Source organism: Lutjanus erythropterus, chromosome 18 (genome assembly GCF_056507025.1).
Source record: "Lutjanus erythropterus isolate fLutEry1 chromosome 18, fLutEry1.hap2, whole genome shotgun sequence".
In the NCBI taxonomy this organism is placed as follows: domain Eukaryota; kingdom Metazoa; phylum Chordata; class Actinopteri; order Lutjaniformes; family Lutjanidae; genus Lutjanus; species Lutjanus erythropterus.
The window spans coordinates 22442352-22465105 of NC_139334.1; the positions used below are offsets into that span (position 1 = coordinate 22442352).

The 22754-nt window shown below is 39.5% G+C and overlaps 1 protein-coding gene across 1 annotated transcript in view; it reads right to left on the bottom strand.

Annotated features, from left to right (window-relative positions):
• Positions 1 to 1711: 1711 nt before the first annotated feature.
• Positions 1712 to 22754, bottom strand: part of fndc3ba (fibronectin type III domain containing 3Ba) — a 145476-nt gene continuing 124433 nt past the window's right edge. The window contains exons 25-27 of the mRNA XM_084742012.1: positions 12851 to 13017; positions 10781 to 10908; positions 1712 to 6464 (exon numbers count right to left, since the gene is read on the bottom strand). Coding sequence (XP_084598138.1) covers positions 6153 to 6464; positions 10781 to 10908; positions 12851 to 13017 — 607 coding nt within the window. The 3' untranslated portion in view covers positions 1712 to 6152. The remainder of the gene's footprint in view (positions 6465 to 10780; positions 10909 to 12850; positions 13018 to 22754) is intronic.

Genomic DNA, 22754 nt, shown 5'->3' on the forward strand with positions numbered 1-22754 from the left:
GCTGCTTAAAAACTGCCAATTGTGCTTCTTGTCCGGTGATTCACGCGCTACTAAACCCACTTTAATGCTTTCCGAGTGCTTTATCCTTCAGCTTTATTCATGCTGCATTTCACTGTCTGGAAGAGCAAGTTATCGCGTGGCAACTGCTTACAATGCACTTCCCTAAAACAGGAGTATGTTATACTGATATAATTAAAAACAGATAAGGTGAGAGTAAGAGTATCGCTTTGCTCTCACCTACTTAATCGTTCAGTTTCCACACCACTTAAAACAAACCTATGTACAAGCACCACTAAAGGTCAAAAGACTAATATTCCCCTGTTGTCCTTGTGTCGCTGCACGGCGAGGGGAATGAAGCGTGCAGAGGAGCAGTCTCTGTCTGGTTGCCCTCAGGGACAGCAGGGGGTAATAGTGTGTGTGATATACTCTCAGCTATCTGGCTAAACATTATCAAGGCCAGTGGTGAGTAAATCTTGCACTGACACACCTTCACACAGACATACTGATAGTCCAGCCTAAACTGACACACACACACAGGTGAATTTCCATCCCTTCTGAGGACATACAGTACACTGACTAACATTCACCCTGCACTTACCTGCTACTTTCCATAACCCTTACCTTAAACTTAAACTCCCCCCTAACCTTACTCTAACCTTAAACCAAGTCTTCACCCTGAAATTTAATGAGTTACACTGTGGGGACTTATTTTGGTCCCCATAAGGCAGGCGAGTCCCCACAATGTGAGCGTGTTAACAGATTCATGTCCCCACAACATCAGTAATACACGTCTAATCACTCTACATCCCTGAAACACCGTGTGACAAAAGACAGAAATGTCTACAATTACATAAACTGTGATATTTAAAATATCACCACCTTGTAGAATAACAACAGTTTTTAAACATAATTTATCATAATTTCAACGCTAATAGTGGAAATATTGAGCATTGCTCAGCTGTTTACAACACTACTCTAAGGTGTACCTGATGCGAGCAGAAGATAAAAATCAATACTGCCACACAAAAGCACAGTAAATAACAGCACTGACATTTGCAAAAGGCTGTACCACTTGTTTGCACACCAAATATCTGTCCATTCAGTGACAGCATGACTTATATCTGTTTTACAAGGTGCACATCTGTTTACTTTCTGTCAACCTTTGTCTACACTGTGATTTTTCTTTTTTAAATTAGTTATGTCACTTTTAACTGTTTGGCTTTTTCTTTTTCTTAGATTACCTTTAGCATTGTTAGGTAGCTAGCTAGCATCGTCATCTTCATTCAAACTCGACAGAAACAGAATCAAACTCACCCAAAAGATTATAGTTTACCTTTCCACTGCTTCAACAATCATAAATCCCTGGTTTAATCAAAATAAACCCTTAATTCACTGATGTAGATGAGAAAATATTCTGGCTGTGCACGCCATTTCCCTCCGCTGCTTCTCTGGCGTCTGACCTCCCTCTCGCTCCTCTCCTGATATTTTCACATCTAGCTCTACAAATTAAAGGTTTATTTCCTAGCTAACATTGCTAAACTGTGAAAAGTGGCCAAGGTAACATTACTAAAGCGTAGACAGGAAGTAAACAGCTCGTGTAGCTCGTAAAACAGTACATTGTGCAAGTAGAGACATATGATCCCTGCAAAACTGTATGTAAAAGTGCAGATGAATAATGACACACACAATAAAACATACAGGTGAATCAAAGTCAGAAAAAAAATCAAAACATTTATTGGGCATAAATATATTATATATACGCTACCGATACAGTTACGTCTTACATACATAGGGTAGTATTTGCAAAAATCTATACATTAAAATTGATATGGCAGTTTCTTTTATATAATGCATATGAAATTGTCTAACATTTACAATACAAGAAGAAATGCATGAATTTCTTTTCTTTTTTTCAATTCGTAGACCATGACAACATTGGAATGTTTGTTTTTAAATCGTGAGGTAAAAATATGTTTCTTTTTTTGTCTCGCTTAAAAAATAGTTAAATACCTGTGAGTCTCTGTATGTTTGTCAAATCGCCAAATTCTCAGTCAAAATCTCTACTTACTGTAAAACGTACAAAACATAACAAAAAAAAAAAAATTAAAAGAAGAAAATAAACTGATCAGAAGGCACAGACGTGGGGTTGCTGGGCAAACAAATTGTCTCTCGTTCTCGACATAAACCCGCCAAAATGTGCAGGACCTGCAGGGTGGGAGGGCGGTTGGGTAGGTGGGAGGGGCGGGGTGTCCGTAAAATCACCAGCATTTTGAAATTAACAAAACAAAAACAACAAAGCACATAAAGGGAGTACCCTGCCCACAAACGCACAGCCTTTGAGTTAACCGCGTTAACCTCGGACTATACAACACTAACACGACTGGCCTGAGCTCGGCCAAACCTCTGCTCTCCCGCTGGGGCATTAAGGCTTGAAAAAAGGGAGGGGGGATGGGGGATAAGGGGGGCTGTGGGTGGGCAACATAACATCTGTGGGTTTAAGGACAGGACACCTCACACATCACCTGTCAACTACAATGCAACAGGCTAGGTAGACACCATGAGCACATCTGAGAGAGGAACCGTACTCCCTGTGAACTTCCTTTGTCGCCGTAGTTTGCATTCTGCAGGGAGCAGGCCGCCGCTTTGAGAACACAGAACCGCGCTCCAGTAATGCCAATGTCACAGTGACGCCAACGACAGAATAATGCCAATGAATGTAACAGACGGCGTTGGCAGTAGTGTTTGGAACAGAGCAAAGGACCTTGTGTCTCCCCTCGCTCGTATTAACCTCATCAAGACTAATGCTCGGCATAAAAAAAGTGCTTCAACTCTGTTAGTCATAATGTATTACCATCTCATTCTATAGCTCTATAGATATCTCTGTATATCATCTCTTAGGAAAATACTGGATACAAAATACTCACTACTGCTATACCAGCACTAGCCTGAACAAGGAATCGTCAATATTATTATTGTCATCATCTGCCTGAAATCATCGTATGATTGTTTTTGCCTTTTATTTTATTTTTTTAACCTTTCTGTGTGAATTCAGGTTGTGTTACTCTCCTCCGAAAGGGGCTACACATCTCAAAATGGCACATTTTGCTTTACAAAACAAAATAATAAAAGATAATATGAAAAGAAGCATAATCACAGATCAAGTTAATGTTTTTTTTTCCTTTTGAGAGAATAATAATAACAATAATAATAATCGTAATGCTGTGTCGTTACAGAAGAACATCACAGAACCCTTTAGACGACTGCGAACGCGACATCTAGTGGACACAAGAAGCCTGCGCTTTGGCAATAAAACAGTAAAAAGATATCAGAAGCTTCATTATAACACTAATCAGAAAATAAAAAATAAGCCAAAGGCAGCGACGTTTATCCCAAATACAGATGACTTGACCCTAAAAGGCCCGGCTTTGCTACATGTCTCTCTAAGCATTACAAGAAACTGCTCGGCTGTGCACGGCCGAAACAGGAGATGAAAAAAAACCCAAAACAAAACAGAAAAACAACAAAGGCATTTGGTTACATGTTTGAAACGGCAATGATAACTGCAATGCATGGACTGATGAGCTACAGGTTCCCAACAGCTGTAAGAGAAATACTTAAAGGGTTACTCAGATAAGGAATGCTGGCCTTAATCATACAATCTAACGTACATCCATTAAAAAAAATTAAAAAGAAAAAAAAAACATGCTACAAGGAAAAAAATTAGTATATAACTACACTTGTCTCTTAATCTTTAAACAATAAATAAATGAAGATTGCACTGTAATTGGCATGTAAAGTACTGTATGCAAATATATAGTATAAATAAAACCTAGAAAAGAACTCTACCTTAACTTTCCCCTCAACTTTGGCAAAGGTATTTTGAGCTAGTAAACCACTTTGCTTACTGACATACAGGAGCAAGGCACAGCATAGACAAGAAGACAAGATACAGCATCAAAAAAAAATGAAAGAAAAAAGGTAAAAGAGGTGGGGAGGAAGACAGAGAGAAACAGAGGAAGAGAAGGCTATTGTGATGACGATGATGACAGCGATGGGGATGACAGGATTAGATCTCCCCTCTGTAAGGCCTTATCCCTGAGGTACGTTACAGGCTGCCAATCAGAGCTGAGCGGCGGGGCTAAACTACCGCCCCGCCCCTCTTCTATACCCCCCCCCCTCGGTGTCCCACCCAATCCTTCTCCCCACCCCCCAACACCCAAAAAGTAGACATGTCACACATTAATCAAGCAGGTTAGGGTGACTTCTTTGGATTATCAGGGTATGTATTGGGCTGTACCTTGGCTTTGTTTTTCGGGTCGGGATTTAAAGGGGGGTTTGAAGTCAGGCGGGATGTCGGGGGGCGGGGGAGGGGTTGTGTGTTACATGTGTCAGAATGCCCTGTTCTGTTGAGTTGTGTTCTGTCGAAGGCTTGTTTGGTTAGTGAACATTAGTTCAAGTCCCCAGAGAACATGTCCGTCTGAGGAGAGACCACAGACTTGCTACTGCTCTGATTACATGTCAATACAGCACCTTTTAATAGAGATAGAGAAAGAAAAGAAGGAGGGAGGGAGAGTAGTGCATGGGCAGGAGGGATGGGATGGATCGAAAGCAAAGAGAGGAGCGGCCAGAGCGAAAGGCAATTACAGATAATTATGGGCAGGAGAGGAGAAAAGAGGAGAAGGGTCTTCAAAATGTATCGATTCACAGAAACTACAGCTTCAGCACTGCTCTGGCTGGCAGCTAGCTAAACATCAGGGAGGGAGGATTGGGGGGGTAAAGCTCAAGCTAACTCCTAATGGCTTTCCTGGTTAACACACACAGCTCTGAGAAGGGCGGCTAGCTGGCAGGCTGTTAGCACCTCTGGGTCTGTGACGCTACGGGCTACTAAAGCTACAGATAAATAGGCTGGAGCAATGGTACTTGAGATGGTAGGATAATGGAAGGACTGACCGAGTGGAATTCAAAAAAAAAAAAAGCTCAGCCCAGCCCTTTCCTGGTAAGTCGCAGCCAATCACGATCCCAGCCCGGCTTCCTAAAAACCAGTTTATGCCCGACATTCGGATACCTACAAGGGTTCATACTCTGATCAAAGAGCAGTGTGCAAGGGCTCCTTCAACCGTTTGTGAGCACCTAGAGTCGACTCCTCCCCTTTCACACTGTAGTTCAGACCTTACATTGCCATCACTTTATATTACATCACTTCTATAGCATCATAGATATTTGTTATAATATATATTTATATATATATATATCGTGTGTATATATATTAGATTACTGGTTTTCCATTCTTTCTTAGATATAATAAAATCACAGGATAGCAGCATCTTACACCACACATGAATTGCATCACTTTGGTAGCTGAATGAGTGAGTGATTGAATGTTAAAAGCTGAGCAGATATGTGATTGGAGGAAATGTGTGTTTCTCACTGTCATTGCATGAGTGTAAATTGTAGGTGTGTGCATGTGTGTGTATGTAACGTGTGTGTGTGTGTGTGTGTGTGTGTGTGTGTGAGCAGGTGCAGATTGCATGACTTGACCGACAGCCTGTAGAGTAGTAACAAACTGAATAATAATAAGGTATGAACGGCTAAAGCTTTGAAGGCCTACATTGGAATATGGCTGAAATGAATAAAGACTGCAGCAAAAAAAAAAAAAATTACACATTGAAAACAACAAAAAAAAAAAAAAGTAAGGCAATGACCGTCAAGAAATATACACGTTCTCTAATCGAATATGTTTTTTTTTAAAAAAAAAGATACAAAATAAAAACATGCAAGTCAGTCTGAGGAGCAACTGCTTTGCTCACAGCTATTTTTAAGGCTTGATTATCAGTTTTCTTTCCCAACCGAGGTACAGCTAAGACAAGGCTTCCCTCGACAGAAATCCTTAACAAATGAGACAGACAGTGATACAAAGACAACAGAGACATAGAGAGAAATGAGACCAAACTGAGTGAAGGCAGAAGACAACAGGAACGAGGTGAAGAAAGCCAGAATTGATACTTTGACTAAAAAAAAAAGAAAAAAAAAAAAAGAAAAAACATACATAGCCTTTAGAAGTATATCTCAAGTGTTTGTTTTGATTTCATTCGGTTCTTTCATAGACTCTGTGATTTTTGCTTTCTCTTTCTATCCTATAGTTTAAATTTCCCTCACTTCATGAAGAAGTACTGTAGCAAGCAGGCGATTAGGATGGAGAAGCCCGCGAACACGCACACGATGAGCGCGGCGAAGCGCTCGTCGCTGGAGATCAGGCCCGACCCTTTGCCCGTCTCCACGGCGCACAGCTCCCCCGACGATGCCGTCTCCTGGCGACGCAGCGTGAACAAGGAGGAGGGGCTCAGTGGTCCGCACAGTTCCTGGCACGTGTCCTGGCAACGGCGACAGGCGCCCACGCGGAAACGATAGTCTGTGTTGCCCTGGAGACCAGTGATCTGGAATGAGCCCTCCTCTCCCTTAAAAACCTGTAAGGGGACATAAAGATGGACAAAACAAACATTAACAGCTTGGCACAGTCTGTTTAGTCTATCAGAATAAACAGTTTAAAAACTGTCAGATAAATCCCAGTGTGTGCAGACAGAAGGTTTCACTTCTAGCTCCTTTAATGCATCCAAAGGAGGACCCCAGGGATCAGTCCTAGGACCACTACCATTCAATGAAAACTTCCACTATTTTTTGACTATGCTACTTAGATATGCTATGTGCTGGGCTTGTCTATGTTGAAAAGAAAACCAAATTTTGATGATGGTTAAAAGATGTTGCTGTTCCTGCGAAAACTCAACAGTGCAGGACTGTCAGAACAAACCGTTTGTCCGTTTGTCAAGTGGATCTCGGTGCACGCAGGCGTAAGGTTTCACCTCTAGCTCCTTGAGTGTATGCAAAGGCACAACCCAGGGATCAGTCCTGGAGCCTCTGCTACTTCATTATACATAAACTGTCTTGCTCAGAATGTTTCGAACACGTATTTCCACTTTTGCGCTGTTGATACTGTGATAAACTGCTCTCCGTCTACAGCAAACAAAGCTTTCCATGCTGTACAGTGCACACAGTGTGATTTGGTTTTGAATGCTGACAAAACTAAACTCGTAACGTTTTCAGATACAAAGTCAAAGCCCCCAAATCTTTCATCTATCACCACCTTACAGGAGGTCTGTGTCTGAATACAGTAAGTATCTTGGAATTAAAACTGATGATTCTTCCATATTTAAGCCTCGGGCTCAGTAACTGGTAAAAAGCTGAGACAGAAATTGAGTTTTTACTTCAGAAACAAGACCTGTTTTTCCTTCAAGGCCAAAAAGAGACTTGTTGCTGTCTGTTTTATGTCTGTGTAGGACTATAAGGTGTTATAAATAGGTGAAATAAATTAAATATATTCACCGGAACTCAAAGCCGGTTGATTTTACTGAAGCTGTGCTTGTGAATGAATTAATGTTTTGTTGGAATAGAGACCTGCATACTTGCTTCAGTCACACTGGCACATGATTGCTTGTTTGTGTGAGCATGGTGAAGCTCCCAGCAGGTGACCAATTACATCTGGGAACCGGTTCAAGTCAAATTATGAAAATACACATCTGGCAGTGCATCGTGGCCATAACACAGCAAGAAGACCAGGACCCCCCATCACAGAGCATGTTTTGCAACACCTTGCTCACCGCGTCCCTCTTCCAATGAAATTTAAGCAGATAATTCTGGCTCCATTTAGTACGTCTGGTTGTGTATTTATCTTTATTTCTTTGTTGGTCCTTACTGGACTTGTTTCAACTGAGTTTTACACAAGACTTGGAGGGAGAAAGGTTTTTTTGTATTGTAAGTTCTGTGAGAGGGTTTACATTGTTTGTATGGACCTTGATGTTGTGCAACAAAAAGAGAATAAAAAAAAACTGTTTCCTTGCTTATCGAATTATTTTACCGGAACTAAATTATTATCCATACTTTTACCCTCGTAGCAAAGAGGCAAATGTTTCTCTGTGTGTGGAGGAACAAACAGAAGGAAACCAAGATCACCCCTGAACCAGAACACATATAGGCGCGTTTCCCCCAAAAGTACTTGAAACTTTAAGTGCCAGGAACTACTTTTCAAAGAACTAAAAGGTTTCTTCAGCCCACTGTTGTCTGCAGTTCCACTGCAGTCTAAAGAAAACATGACAGCTGTTTTACACGTCATTTTCGAGCATGACTTTAATGATGATGTCATATAAAAATGGTGATAAAATAAAATGCAAGCACTTGACGAATCAGAAATGTTCTGCACTGCAGACCACACCCCTAAAGTTCTTGTACTTATGGAAGGTACTACCTCCTGATCAGGGACTTTTTTGGGGTAAAATAATGTCCTTCACACACAATTTAGACCCTGATCCCTGCAGTGGAAACACAGTAAGTTCCTCAAAAAGTTCCCGCAGTGGAAACGCAGCTTATGATATTTGCTCAAGCACATTTATCTAAAACGCTCTGCACCTTTCATTCTGCTACCCCACAACATTATCTCATCTTCCAGGTTACCCCACTTTTCCACTGTCATTGCACAAATTATGTTAGAGGAGACATGCCTTCTAACTTCAGTATAGGCAAATAAACTTCACCTGATAATTACTTCCCTTTGAAAAACTGATGAAAGGTCCCAGATAGAAATTTTAGTTGAAAGTAAACTGTCAGGAGCAGCCAGTGTATCCTCTTAAAATGTCCTTAGGTAAGACAACAAACCACATTTTCATTTCATTTCTACTATGTAACTCCTGAGACTGTCTCATAAAACAACAATCACATTACACTGCAATAACAGCTCAAGGACGCGGCATCAATTTTAATCTCTTGACAGGTCACAGACTTTTTGTCTTGTAACTGAAGAAGCACTAAACGCAACTATTACTGTTGTGGTTTACACGTGTGCAGGTTGTTCTTGTTCATGTCATGTTGTGTGTCTGTTTCCTTTCTTCTATCTGTGTGAATGCTGTGCTTGAGCTTTTCCTCTTGTGTGTCTCTGTCCTCCTTCCAGGTCTCTGCTGGGTTACGATCTGTCTATAATTTTGGCATCCTGATTGTCCGTACTGTAAGTTTATTATGTTGGTCTGTTCTGTACACGCAGCATCAATTTCCCTGATTTTTCCAGGAGACTCACGTTTTATCCATTTCTCTCTCCACATTTCCTCCCAGGTTCACAGTTCTCCTGTATTTCTACTGATTACAAATTTTCACCTCTTTTTTCTTTCTTTTCATTATCACAACTTGTTTGTGATGCTGTACAATATGTATAAGCCCTGCACAACTCTTCCATCTGGACAACAATAAAGCTACACCAAACCAGACTTTCTCAGAAGAATTCATGGAAGTTTCAAAGGAAAGGGGCATGCATTTTTTTAAAATCTGCACACCAATTTTCTTTTAGAGGAAGGGCAAAACCTATATGAATGAAAGAAAACTTATTAATAGTATTTTATGCCAGAGATTTACGCAAGTTTACACTAGAAGGACAAATTATTCTATATTGTCACCTGTGAATCAAAAGACGGACAATTTCTGTTGCAGTATATTTATTATTTTATTTTCAGTCTTTAAAAGACACCAAAATGGAGGGAAACAATCTTTGAAACTCAAATTTTTTTGGTTTCAAAAGCCTCCTTATTTTTGAGGTTTCAAGCATAGTAAGTATGTCCATCTGTCCACCCTCCTCTGTTGCTCTTTCTTAAGGTTTCTTCCCTTTTTTCCCTTCCTCACCCTCAAGGGTTTATTTTGAGGAGAGTTTCTCCTTATCTGAATCGACTGTTTGAGGATAGAGGATGTTGTATGCTGTACAGATTGTGAAGCTTTTGCAACATTGGACAGTAAAATTAGATAAGTTTACTTATGAACTGTTTTTTGTTGCACGCGAGAGCAGCAAACACATCACCTTTCATCCTATCTTAAGGCAGCAGCTGGACCATCAGTCATGCATGTTTTTCACAAAGTTGTATTAATTTTTAGCCTTCAGAATTTCCTGCCTCTCTTGTTCATGAATGACGTCAGCAAATTAAACAGTTGTAGTCCAAATTCTGAGATTAGGAAGCACGCAGAGAGGGTAGAACGCAAACATCTGACAAGCAGCATGGCAGATTTGTATTGACAGCTAATGTGTGTTCACTTAATGCAATGAGCAAATATACATCACAAATCCCCCACATGCACACAGCTGCGGTTTTGTCCGCTGGTGAGTACCGGCAGCGCTTCTCTCCAGTGATTCAGTAATTCAATAACTGAGAGTTATATGGTCCTGAAGACAAATGTCTTTTTGTCTGCAGTCTATCGTCCGCTCATCGTTCCCACTTCCAGCCAGCCAATCCCGCATTTACAAGTGCAGCCAAAATCTTTTTCTCCAACTTGTTTCTGTGTTGTGATTCTCATTAAAATCCTTCAATACCGTTCAATAAATTCTGCTGGCGCTGCAGATTACCTTCAGTTTCACAGTGCTGTATCTCTCAGTGTGGGGGAGACAGCGAGTGTGTGAGAGAGGCAGTGTTTGTGTGTTTCATTCTTATATGTGCAAATTTGTGTTTGGCTGTGTGGGCGGAGGGTTGAGCGCTCTGTAATACCCTCCCCATCAACGCAAACTCAATTTTTCTTCTCCTCAGGGAGATTAAAAATTATCCTCCCAGTCCACAAAAACATGAATGAACCAAATAAATGAAGAGCAGCTCTGCACTCCAGAGACGCCGCAGCTCTCAAGGCTATCCTCATATGACCTGTGTGTGAGTGTGTGTGTGAGTGTGAGTGTGAGTGTGTGTGTGTGTGTGTGTGAGAGACGAACCTGTTTGTATTCCGACTCGCGTCCCACCAGCACCTGCAGCACATAGCTCACAGGATCTCCCCTCATTGGTGGGATTGTCTCCCATGTGATCTCACACATGTTCCCCTCCAGCTGGTGCACTCTGGGAGCTGAAAAAAAAAACACGATTTTAATCACATGACACAGATTTATACACAGATTGAAATAATTGTGCCATGCACAAATAATGTGCCCAGGAAAAACAGGCTTACAAGACATCATTATTTATAAAAACAGACCAGAAACCTCAGAAGCAACATAAACTACAAGTAACAGTAAATAAATAAACCACCCTGACGTTTTCTCCAAGCTTGAGAAACAAAGGTATCCAACTTACAAGCATAAAAATTAAACAACCTTTTCACTCGTCATCGTCACTGCACCAGAACTTTTCTGCATTTTGAACAGCCTTTTTGTTTAACACAGGTATTCTTAACTCATCTGCCAAACAAAATCTCTTAAGTTTGCTGTAACAAAAGATTCAGAGCCAAAATTGAGCTGGATTTGAATATATGTTTGCAATTTTGGTTTTAACAAAATATAATTTGACCACAGAAAAGTTATACAATATAAAGTAAATATTTTGACTTTCTAGATTTGGATCTATAGAACTAGATGTGTATTCTTCAGTGACTGGTGACTTGAGTCTTTTGACCTGAAAAAAATTGACACCTTCCTCAAAGCCCAAATATTAAAAAGTATGCTATTTACAAAGTGTGCCACAGAAAGTTGCTTTCCCTTCATGTGTCGGATCAACTAAGGTTGAGTCGACACTTAATTCTCCAGATCCACGCTGGTTGAACCAATCCAGCAGCATCCAATCAACCACGAAGAACAAACGTTTTGTTACTGAGCTCCAGTTGGAAAAAAATATACCAAAGATAATTTTGTTTGCGCACATCAATAAGACTTTATGACTTGTTTAGGACATGAAACTCAAAGTTTAGGACTCGGGACTTGAGTTTTGTCTTGACTTGAGTGCAAAGAGTTACAAAACAATGACTCAACTCACAGTTGCTTCACAGTTATTTACCAGTATTTTTAATTGCAAATAGAAACATCCTTCTCCCCATCCCCATCTGCAAGAATCTAATGTTTCATATCAGCAGTAACAGCTGCAGTCACGTAAATGACTGTTTAGACTAACTGATAATTGTTTTGCAAAGCAACAATATCCTTGGGGGATGTAATATTATACCGGAAATAACAACAGACGCAATTCTGACTGGATTAATTGCTGAGCTAAATATGGCATTCATTTTACTGAACTTTAACAAGGGACAGATTCATTGACTCGTCTCAGCTCCTCCTGCTCTTTATTGTTGTGAATGAAAGCTGATTTGCAGGGAACCTTTTGGACGGCGCACATGCTCTGCTAACAGTTTTACAGAAGCTGTTCGGGTCCTTCAGGCTGTTATTTTCCTGTTTATTGATATGTCAATGCTGTGCTGGACATCCACAGCTTCACAGTCGAAACCCATAACACTTTCCAGTTATATCACCTGAGAGGAAACTCTTTACTGTGATTGTTGTAGCTATAATAAGCCACTGGAGGCAATAATCAAGCAAAGCTACAGTAAACATGTCATATCTAACAGCCAAACAGAAACGAATCTATTGTATTTCCTTTCACCTCTTTCAGGTCATCCTAAACTGCTAGAGCCAGCTGCAAACAGCTCTTCAAAACTTCAAACTAACATAACAAGACTGAAATTTATGCATCACTAAATTAAAAATAACTGCAGGATGCCAACTTGTTCTTATGTAGAGATGAGCTTTTACAGAACATTTACATCGATAAACTGCCAGAGGTAACTGTTGTGTAACTAACTGTACCAACTGACAGTAGTTCAGTATTCAGTAGCTGGTAAAATAAAATTTGAACATTCAATAGCCATTTGGTTGGTGGGTAAAATGTTAATATTGCATCCTGATCCAGTAAGAACAAAGAAAGACTTTTATGCAGAAACTTAGAGATGGATTTTACAAACAGCTGGTGCAACAAAATTCACTTTTCACTGACAAAAGCACACTTTGCCAGGGTCGGTTTACCTTTGAGGGCTGGGGGTACAGACTTGGTGGTGCAGAAGGTGTGTGTGTCAGAGAAAGGACCCTCCCCAGCGTCACTGATGGCCTGTATTCTGAAGCTGTAGCTGCTGGATTCGGTCAACCGCTGGACCTTGTAGGTGTGACTGGGGCCGCGGTAGATCGTCACAAACCTGGACAGAGAGCGTGATGGAAAGGAGGAGGAGAGGAGAGGGACAATGAATCACACACATCTAGAGAGAAATCTGTAAACGAGAATGAGTCAAAGATAAAGGAGAAGGTGAAGAGTGAGGCGAAGGTCAGAGAAAGGAGTGATGGAGCTTTGAAAAGATCAGAGGAAGGGAGAGATGCTGTTAAAAAAAAACCTGGATAACAAGAGCAGTGAGGGAAGAGGCGTCAATAGTTGATGTGTCCTAATCACTAAACCAGTGATGGAGACTGAAAATGCATCAATCCAATTCAGGACTGGATTGATGCGTTTTTCTTTGAATGACTCATCACAGCAAGTATTACCAGTTAACTATGTTTATTATCAGTCTTATGAGTGTGTAACATTGCTTCCCAAACCATATAGAAATAAATCAGTTTTTATCCTAACAAACTGGCTGGGCTGCACCAACAAGGGCTCCTTTTTAAGTAATGTTAAGTATTAAGTAATGGTTAATTTTAAATACTGTTGTACCAAATGTCTAAACTATCTTAAAGACTCTGAACATCAGTTTAGTTTTTTTTTACTGTGTTGTTGTCCATTTTTTTAATCTTATTATTTTACCATAGAGCTCAATTAATTCAATTTTTCTCCAAGAAGAAATTAGAGTTAGACTAACTAGCTTTTTAGCTGGTTAGCAAACAATGCTACGTTTAGCATTGCTTAGCTAGCAAATAATGTCATTTTTGGGTACCTTTTTAGATAGATAGAAAACAATTTAATGTTTTGTTAACTTTTTGTGTAGCTAGCAAATAATGTAACATTTTGTTAACTTTTTAGTTAGCAAGAAAACAATGTAATATTTTGTTAACTTTTTTAGCTATCTAGAAAATAATGTAACATTTTGTTATTTTTAGGTAGCTAGCAAATAGTTCCAAGCTTTGTTAACTTGAGCTAGCCAGAAAACTTTTGTCTGTCAACTTTTTAGCTAGTTAGAAAACAGTATCACGTTTTGTTCACTATTTAACTAGCTAGCAAAAATGTGAAATTTCTTAAGGAATACAGATCAGCCAAAAGTATATTGCTTACATATTGCTTGCATATTGATTAAAATCAATAATAATCAATCAAACTTGGATTTACTAAACACAGTTTAGTTTTTAATTGTGCAACAGAGCTCTACTTAAAATTAAATAATAAATAATAAAATCCAGATTTACTCATTTTAAACCTACTTTTGCTAAACACTGATTAGAACTAACCTTAGATCAAATGAATCTCTGTTGATCCAACCCAGTTTAAGATGTTTATTCACCTCTTATTGGTGTAACTCTTGAAAAAAAATGCTACATTAGCATGGTGTTAGCATGTGGTGCCTTCTTTAAGTGGAATTGTTTTGGGAAACAAGTAGTTATGACCTTGAAACGAAACCAGAATGTTGACGAGAAGAGAGGACAGCGCATCTTAACAAAGATAGTGATGATTTATAAACACACAGGACAAATTCTGACGGGCCATAGTCACAAATCTGATGAAAACGAGCACCGAAAAAAGTTTTTGGCTGGCAAGATGGACAGATTGATGGACTAAAGTGAAGATGATGAATGAGTGAATGAGTGAGTCAGGGAGAAATGGGGATTTGAGCTGAAAAGGGGGTTATTTATCTCCGCTATCAGCATTTCAGCACAATAAGGTAAAAGTCTGAGCGAGGAAAGGAAGTTATGGGAAAGAGAAAGACAAAGGCGATAAGGGGCAAGTGAGAGGCAGTGATGGAAGAAGAAAGCCAGAGGAGGGTATGAAGGAGAGGAGGAAAAGAGAGGTGACTGGTAATTATAAGAGCGGGGACAATGATGGAGAATTTGCTGTAAGAGGAAAGAGAAGAGAGGAAGAAGAGATGAGGGAGGTCATGGTTTAGTAGAAGGCTATAACTCCAGATGAGCTCTTTATGTAGCTGCACTACAGAGAAGTGATGTGTTTCTCTGGCTGATATATGGTGTTGTTAATCCTTTGCCGCACTGCCTGGCCCTACAGTTAAAACACACACACACACACACACACACACACACACACACACACACACACACACACACACACACACACACACACACACACACACACACACACACACACACACACACACACACACAGTGCTGGTAGAATTAGTTCAGTGGCTGCAATGTAAATGCCATGAGTATCCGAGTCTCGCCTTGTTTGCTCTCTTTTGGCTCTCGGCTAACAACCAGATGCCCAAGATATTAGTAGTTTGTTGTCCATTTTAGCAGTCTATGATTTGACCATATCAATCCATTAATTCAGCCAAGGTTTTCCTCAAAGGAGGAGAAATTCTCAAAGGAGAAATTTGACTTTCTCTACCGGGCCATCATGAGTAGGCTAGCTAGGCTAACTAACTTTTTTGATAGCTAGCAAACAGAGTAACATTCTGATGAACGTTTAGCTAGCTGGCAACGATGAAATGTTGTTAACTTTTTAGCTAGCTAGAAAACAATATAATGTTTTGTTAACATTTTTGCAAGCTAGCTAGTTCTGTTAACTTTTTAACTGGCTAGAAAACAGTATGATGTTTTATTAACTTTATAGCTAGCTAGCAAACAATGTAATGTTTTGATAAACCTTTTAGCATATATATGTATATGTGGTAAATATATGATATTATACGTTTCCATCATTAGGATGACAGAGAAAAGAGAACTTAGATGTAGACAAGCGAGGATATGTTAGTGTCCTTGTTGTTGCTACACAATTTTTGCACCTAATCTTAGAAATGTCAATATTGGAATTTCTTTTGTTGACGTGAAATAGAATTTTAGTTATTTAATTTGCTTGTCAAGTCCGTCTGTTGTGCTGTAAGCTGCAGGCATCTTAAAAATTCTGCTTTCATTGCACCAGTCCTTCATTTTTCAACACAGGACTCTGCCTGAACAGTGATGAACATCATTCATCACACACAGAAAAGCAAACATCTTTGTTCTTGGAACCTTGAAAGTTTTGTCGTAAGATCAAGATGGCCTGACTGTTATATAACATGTTTTTAGTGAATATTAAAAGGAGAAATTAACAGAAAGTTAATCGGATAGTTCTGATTTTTTGAAGTGGTGTTTGAGGTAATACTTATCCATAGTCAGAGTATGAGCTACAGAAGATGGTGGTCAGCATGCTCCCAGTGTGGAGAAGCAGACAGGAGCACCAGCCTGGAAGCTAAGCAATTTAATGCTGTGGACAGAGTCAGCCACTTAAAAAAAAATAAACTGTTTAAGTGTACATCATATTACAGCATTTTCAGACAGGAAACAGAAGTTCTATTAGTTGTTATATAGCTGTCTCACAGCAACCAGACTCCATTCACAAAAACAGCAATTTTAACTCGCGGAACACTGAAGATGTTGGTCGACCGCTGCCATGGCTGGTTAGTTTGTCTGTGTTACTGCGTGACTTCAGTGTTTTGAAGAATTAGTTAAGATTCAGAAAAGTCGCACAATAACAGTGGTAGACCAGTAACTAAGACCAGTAACTACTGTGTTCTGCCAGATAAAATTATTGCTTTTGTCAAAGGAGTCTTGTGGTGGCGAGATAGTGACGTAACAGGTGATATAACCTCAGTTTCCCATTGGAAAGGGCTGACTGGCAGCAAGGTAAAGCAATGAAAATATACTTAATATGGTGTACACTTCTTCTGCTTCTGGTGTGTCGACCGCCATCTACTGTAGCTATTACACTGACTATAGAAAAAGTACCTCACACAACTCCGCTTTAAAAAACCGGAGCTACCAATTTAACATATAGACATAACATACTACGACCAAAATAAAATGTGTGCTAATGTTAGGCTAACATTAGCTAATTTTTAGCTAACTGTGATCATACATTACATAGTACACGTGGGTGTTAAGAAGAATACTATTTGCGGTTCCATTCCATTTAGTGTTGCATAACTGGCGACACCTGTGTTTAAACTACTATTTCATGTCAAAATGCCTGCTGTGGAAAAGGTCTCCTGCTTGCTGACTGGCTGTGTTGAAAAATAAATGCTTGTGCATAAAGAAAAAATGTCAGAATAAAAGGATGAAGGATAGAGAAATGAGGAATGACAGATGGGCAGATATTATGGATGGAGAGATAAAGAAACCATGTTGGATAGATGAAAAGAAGGAGGAACTGAATTTAAGAAAGGTGGACAGAAAGTGGGATGGAAGACAGATGAAAAGGTGGACAAACATAGTGATGGACATATGAATGGACGATTGTTATGAATGAAAGTGGCTGCAGCAGAGCTTTGCCCCTGGCGTCTGTTCCTCCACCTGCATTCATCTCAAAAATCCATTGTGTCGGAAGGTTGAAACCTTCTTCGCACGGCACTTTTCGTGTTGCCATGGTGCCCTTACACTCCCAATACCCCACTGCCAGAAGGTATTCTGGGTAATAGGGATGAGGAGAAAGTGAAATGAGAAAAATCAAACAAACTCATCCGACTTAAAGGGCAACAGCAGAGTGAGGGAAAACAAGTGAAAATAAGCGAGGGGAGGACAGAGAACGAGCAACAGGTCTGCGTACATGGAGATAAGAACGGAAGAAATAAGCTGTGGGTGAAAGAGAAGGGAGGGAGGGAAAGGAAGGGGATTCAATATTGAGAACTCGAGAAAACAGCTTTCTTTATCATCACAAAGACGTGGCGGGGTGGCTGGGAGAAAAACAAAGAGGGTAAAAGATGGAGTGGGAGGGAGTAAAGTTATGAAAGGTCCTCCAGGGGTGAAGTCACCTTTCTAACAATGGAATAAAATGAATAAATATGAACTAAATCGGCCAGAGACAAAAAAAAGAGATGGTCAGAGACAGGACCGGGGACAGCCAAAGTCAAAAACATGAGTATACACTGATTTAATTTATTGCCACAGCTTGAAATTATATTTGCAGAAACTGCAGCCGGTCATTCAATATGTTTGTTTACAAGGCAAAATATTTGAGATTCAATACTTTCTTTTTTCTTTTTTTTTTCAAAATGTCCTTTCAGTCTCTGTTGACACATTATGGTTAGCAATGACGCAACACTCTTAGAAATAAGGGTTCCAAAAGGGTTCTTCCTGATCAACTACTCAGAACCCTTTTTTTGAGGGTTTGCCAAGACTAAAGCTTCTTTTTTGGAAAAAGTTCTTCAAGGATCGTTGAGGAACTCCTTTGTGCCATAATATAAAGGTAATATAAAGGATTTCTGGGTAGAACCCTCTGGCTTGGTCTGAGATAAAACCCTTGGAATACAAAAGGGTTCTTGGGAAAACCTCCTGTGCGGATTCTGGATGGAACCCTTGGAATATAAAAGGGTTCTCAGTAGAACCTCCTGGTTTGATCCTAAATAAAACCCTTCGAATATAAAAAGTTCTTGGTTGAACCCCCAAGGTGGGTTCTAGATAAAACCTTTGGGTTATAAAAAGGTTCTCAGTAAAATCCCCTACCTTGGTCCTAGATAAAAACCCCTGGACGGGTTCTTGTTAGCACCCTCAGAAGGTGGAAAGGTTCTGGATAGAAACCCCAGGGGCGTTCTGGGTAAAAGCTTTCACGATTCTAAGTAGAAAGGTTCCTAATGGAACCTTTATAAACCCCAAACCAAAAAGGTGGTTCTCCTATGGGGACAAGCTTGGGAACCCTTTCTTCTAGAGTGTGGTCGCCATGGCGATTTCATCAATGATAAATCCCTGTTAATTCACTCTAATAGAGTGTGATGAGAGAGCAAATAAGGGAAGAGGAGTCGTCCTGTGAAAACACACACACGAGGATTTGTGTTATTAAATTTTCACAAATGGCGATGCACCGCTAATACTGCCACTAATACACCTGAGCGTTGTGTCATAACCACCGATAGCTGCGAGTAATGACTCCTCAGCACGAGGCAATTAGGTTGAAACGGTCAGGAATCAAACATGGCCATTATGGAGCTATTCTAGTCAATTACAGTGTGTGAAGGAAATGATGGAGAGAGTGAAATAATAGGTTTTTTTATGTGTATTACTTACACCAACCAAATTATCTGCATTTCTATATAAATGAATCCTGTAACAAAGTGCTAAAAATATGGTAACAAACTTGTATCTGTATTAGAAAAAAAAAAAAAAGAACAGCATATGTTACATAACCATGAACAAAAGATTTTACACATACAACTCTACATTTCTACTATCCTCAACCTTAGACTCTTCAGTGAATCCTTCACTGTGGCCTGATCTTAATGTATGTTAGAATATAAAATCTAATCAATTTATTCTAAAAAGTATTTCCTTAATATAATTACCTAACTATCTCCAGCCCCATGAAAATGAAATAGTATAGACTGGGACTGCAGAATTTCAACATTTTATTACATTTTTAAGAACTTTTACATCTTTTTGATATCCTGGTGTAGATAAAAAAAGAAGAAAAATCAAACATCTCCCGGATAGGAAAAGATTTTATTGGCCTGGTATTGGCTTATGACAGTTATATCGATCTATATTGGTATTGGCGTATGTGTTGTCCAATATGTGCAGATTTATTTTATTTATTTTATTTTATTAAGGTAGCATTTTCTGTATATTTGATCCTTTTTCTTAATTCAAGTTTAATATAAATATATATTTGTTTCTATTTGTGGTTTTTTTTGTACTTATAGTTATTTGTAATCATTAAAAAACACCAGTGAAAGTTTACTGTTTCAGTGACCTGACATCATTTTGGATGTTGTTGTTGAATCTGTTATCTTCTGATATCAACTGATATATTGATATTGGAATTTTTTTTACTCCCTGATGTCATGATTGGCACCAGATTCTTCCATCTAGTTTTGGTCGGGCTCTGCTATGGAGGAACTGGATTGTGAGACCCTTCTCAAAAATATTTAATTTTGTGAGCCGCGCACCTAAAATGTGCAAAATGATGATGATGATGATGTGCAAAAACATCATCCCTGGTGAGAGGACAACAAGCCTCAGTTCAGAGCCTCTTGAATCAGCCACTCCTAAATTAAAAAAAAAAAAAAAAAACAGGTCTGACTAATGCTAAATTTGTGACCAATTTCAGGTTATTTTTGGACCAAACAAAAGCTACTATGGGACACAAACAAACCCTCTCTCCTCTACAGTCAATGGCAAAAACCACTCAAATGGTTTTTAGCACTACAAAAAACATTTAAAAGTGCAGAAAAATTAAATAACAACGAGCTAAAAACAGTAGCACACAGGTAAATAGTTTATAAAAAGGATGGATAACATGTTATCATTATTTGACCACATGTATGTGTAGAATTGGATTTATCAAACATAACATTTGCTATAAAATGCATATAATTAGGAAATCCATTAAGCAAATGTTTTTCCTCTAATGCACAACAAATTACATGCTAACGTAGCTCTTGCACACATACGCAGATTAAAACAAATGCTGGGGTGATTCTCTAAATACCATCTGATCCAAATACATTGCCTGCAGACATATGTGCGTATACAGAAGTGCATCCAAGCATCACAGACTCACAAACACACACACACACACAGGCTAGCATGCTGCCAATTGGAGAAGGGTAAATAAAACTCTCTAAACTGTGAAAGCTGTTTTAATTTGGCTAGCCGGGAGTGTGTCTGTGCCTCTGTGTGTCTCTCTGAGAGGTTAACAGATCACAGCCTGCCAGATAGGACCCCATCTGTTGCCTGCTGCACTCTGCACCATCCAGGAGAGCCAACTTGACGGCAGCCAAGCCTTAATTCAAACACTGATAGTCGGCCAACCAGAATGGTCGAGGGCAGGATGGAGCGGCACAATCTGACAGGTGGGCAGATAAAAGTGTCTCTCTACTGCTTTTAGGTTTAGTCCACTTTTTTTATTCTCTATGATCTTCTATGATTGAAGAGGTTGTTTCGCCCTGCCACCTCCTCCCCAGACTTAAGGGAAGCTCAGGCAGGAGTGCAAGACGAGCGCAACATAGTAAAGCCCTACCTTGTAAGTTGATCAGCTGTTTATAACTGCCCACGTCTCTGAAAACACACGCTCTAGAGTTTGAGTTAAGTGACTTCCTGCCAGACTCCATTAACTTTTTGCCCAATTTGAAATGTTCTAAACATCCACTCCTTCTAAAAGATTGTTAATGATTTCTTACGACTCATAAAAAGACACTTACTCATTCGGCATTAATTTGAACTCTAATTAACATGAAACACGCAAACTGGCCAGGAATAGAAATTTCAAAGGAGGGAACCATGGCGGTTTCCTTAATCTCTGATAACACATCCTGGTCATTTTATGATAAAGTAGAGTAAATATATAACGGGTTTCTCCTTTAAAGACTCTTTCTCTAACATTACTAAAAAAAAAGTCCTCCTTTAACCGTCTTTAACTCCCTGTGAGCTGTGATGTTCTGCCACTTCTCTTCCTCCTCCTCCTCCTCCTCCTCAGTCTGCTAATTCTCTGACTCCGTTTCCCTCTTTGTCACTCCTGTCTGACCCGTCAGTTAAATGGAGGGTTGATTGTCGGGAGCTGTATCCCAGCTGGCTCCAGAGGCCTTCAACGTGACTACTCACTGGTACATCTGGTTACTGAACGTACAGAAAAAAACTCAGTGTGTGTGTCTGTGGTTTGTGTGTAGTATTGACCTTCTGGGTCCTAATTTGTATTGACTAGCTGGGGGTTATGGAGTCTGAGAAATGTGGTGCGCAGGATGGCTGAGAGGTGCAGAGAGCACATCCTGAGGGAAACATAACACTTTTAATGGTCGGTCATCATAGCGGAGGCTCCAGATATGAAAGACTCACTCCTGTTGTCTTGTCTCTGCAGACGTGTGTGTCGATGAGCGCCTTTGAAAAACATTTACAAAGCAGTCACTGGCTCTTTCTCTTACATGCACAGCTCATTAAAACATATCAGGGTTAGCTGTTGCTACTTCTGTAAAGAGTAAACAACATAAGCTGGGGCTGGAAGTTAATTCAATAAGGAATTAAGTGGCGTTGTTTCACGAGAATATGAATACACTGAGTTAGCATTTTGCCAAATGCTGTTGTGCATAATTAATTATGAAAACTGCATAAAAAAAATCACTGAGGGAGTTATTTAAGTTTTTCGTTTTGGACACGAGGAGTTTTATCTAATGCATTATCTAAGTCCCAACTTTTTCAGCTCGTGACCCAAAAAAGAAATCTGTCGTGTCCTCGGGACAGAAACTTACAAAAACACATCATGAATTGCCAAAAACGTTACATTTATGAAGTGAAAACAACAAACCTTTAATATAAAGTGTATATGAAATGTATTCAAATTTATTCTCTACAATAATCAAATATGCTGAGTGTAATGATAAGTTTCTCACCACCTCAAAACAAACTTGCAAAGTTCACTGAAACGCTAGAGGGATTTTAATTTGAAACAGATACAGAAAGTGCTGAGTTTGTATTAACAGTATAATGCATCAACTTAAACAGGGCAAATATGTGGAGTGGATCAAAACGAGACTTCATACTAAAATATTGTTGTGATGGCTGGACTGTGTAGTGTGTTAACTGATGTTTGTCTGATGTTATTTTCAGCCCAATATTGGTCGAGTACAACTGTGTTGGTCTTTGGCTCATGGCTTTGTTAAATACTCGATTCTGATTGGTCAATCACGGCATTCTAAGATCTGTTGTTTCCAAATAGCAGGCTGTGCAATACGTGGGATAATGTACAGTGAGCTGGTCATTACGGTAAAATAAACCCCTTCAGGGTGATTCATGACCCCTGTGCTTTTTTGATTTT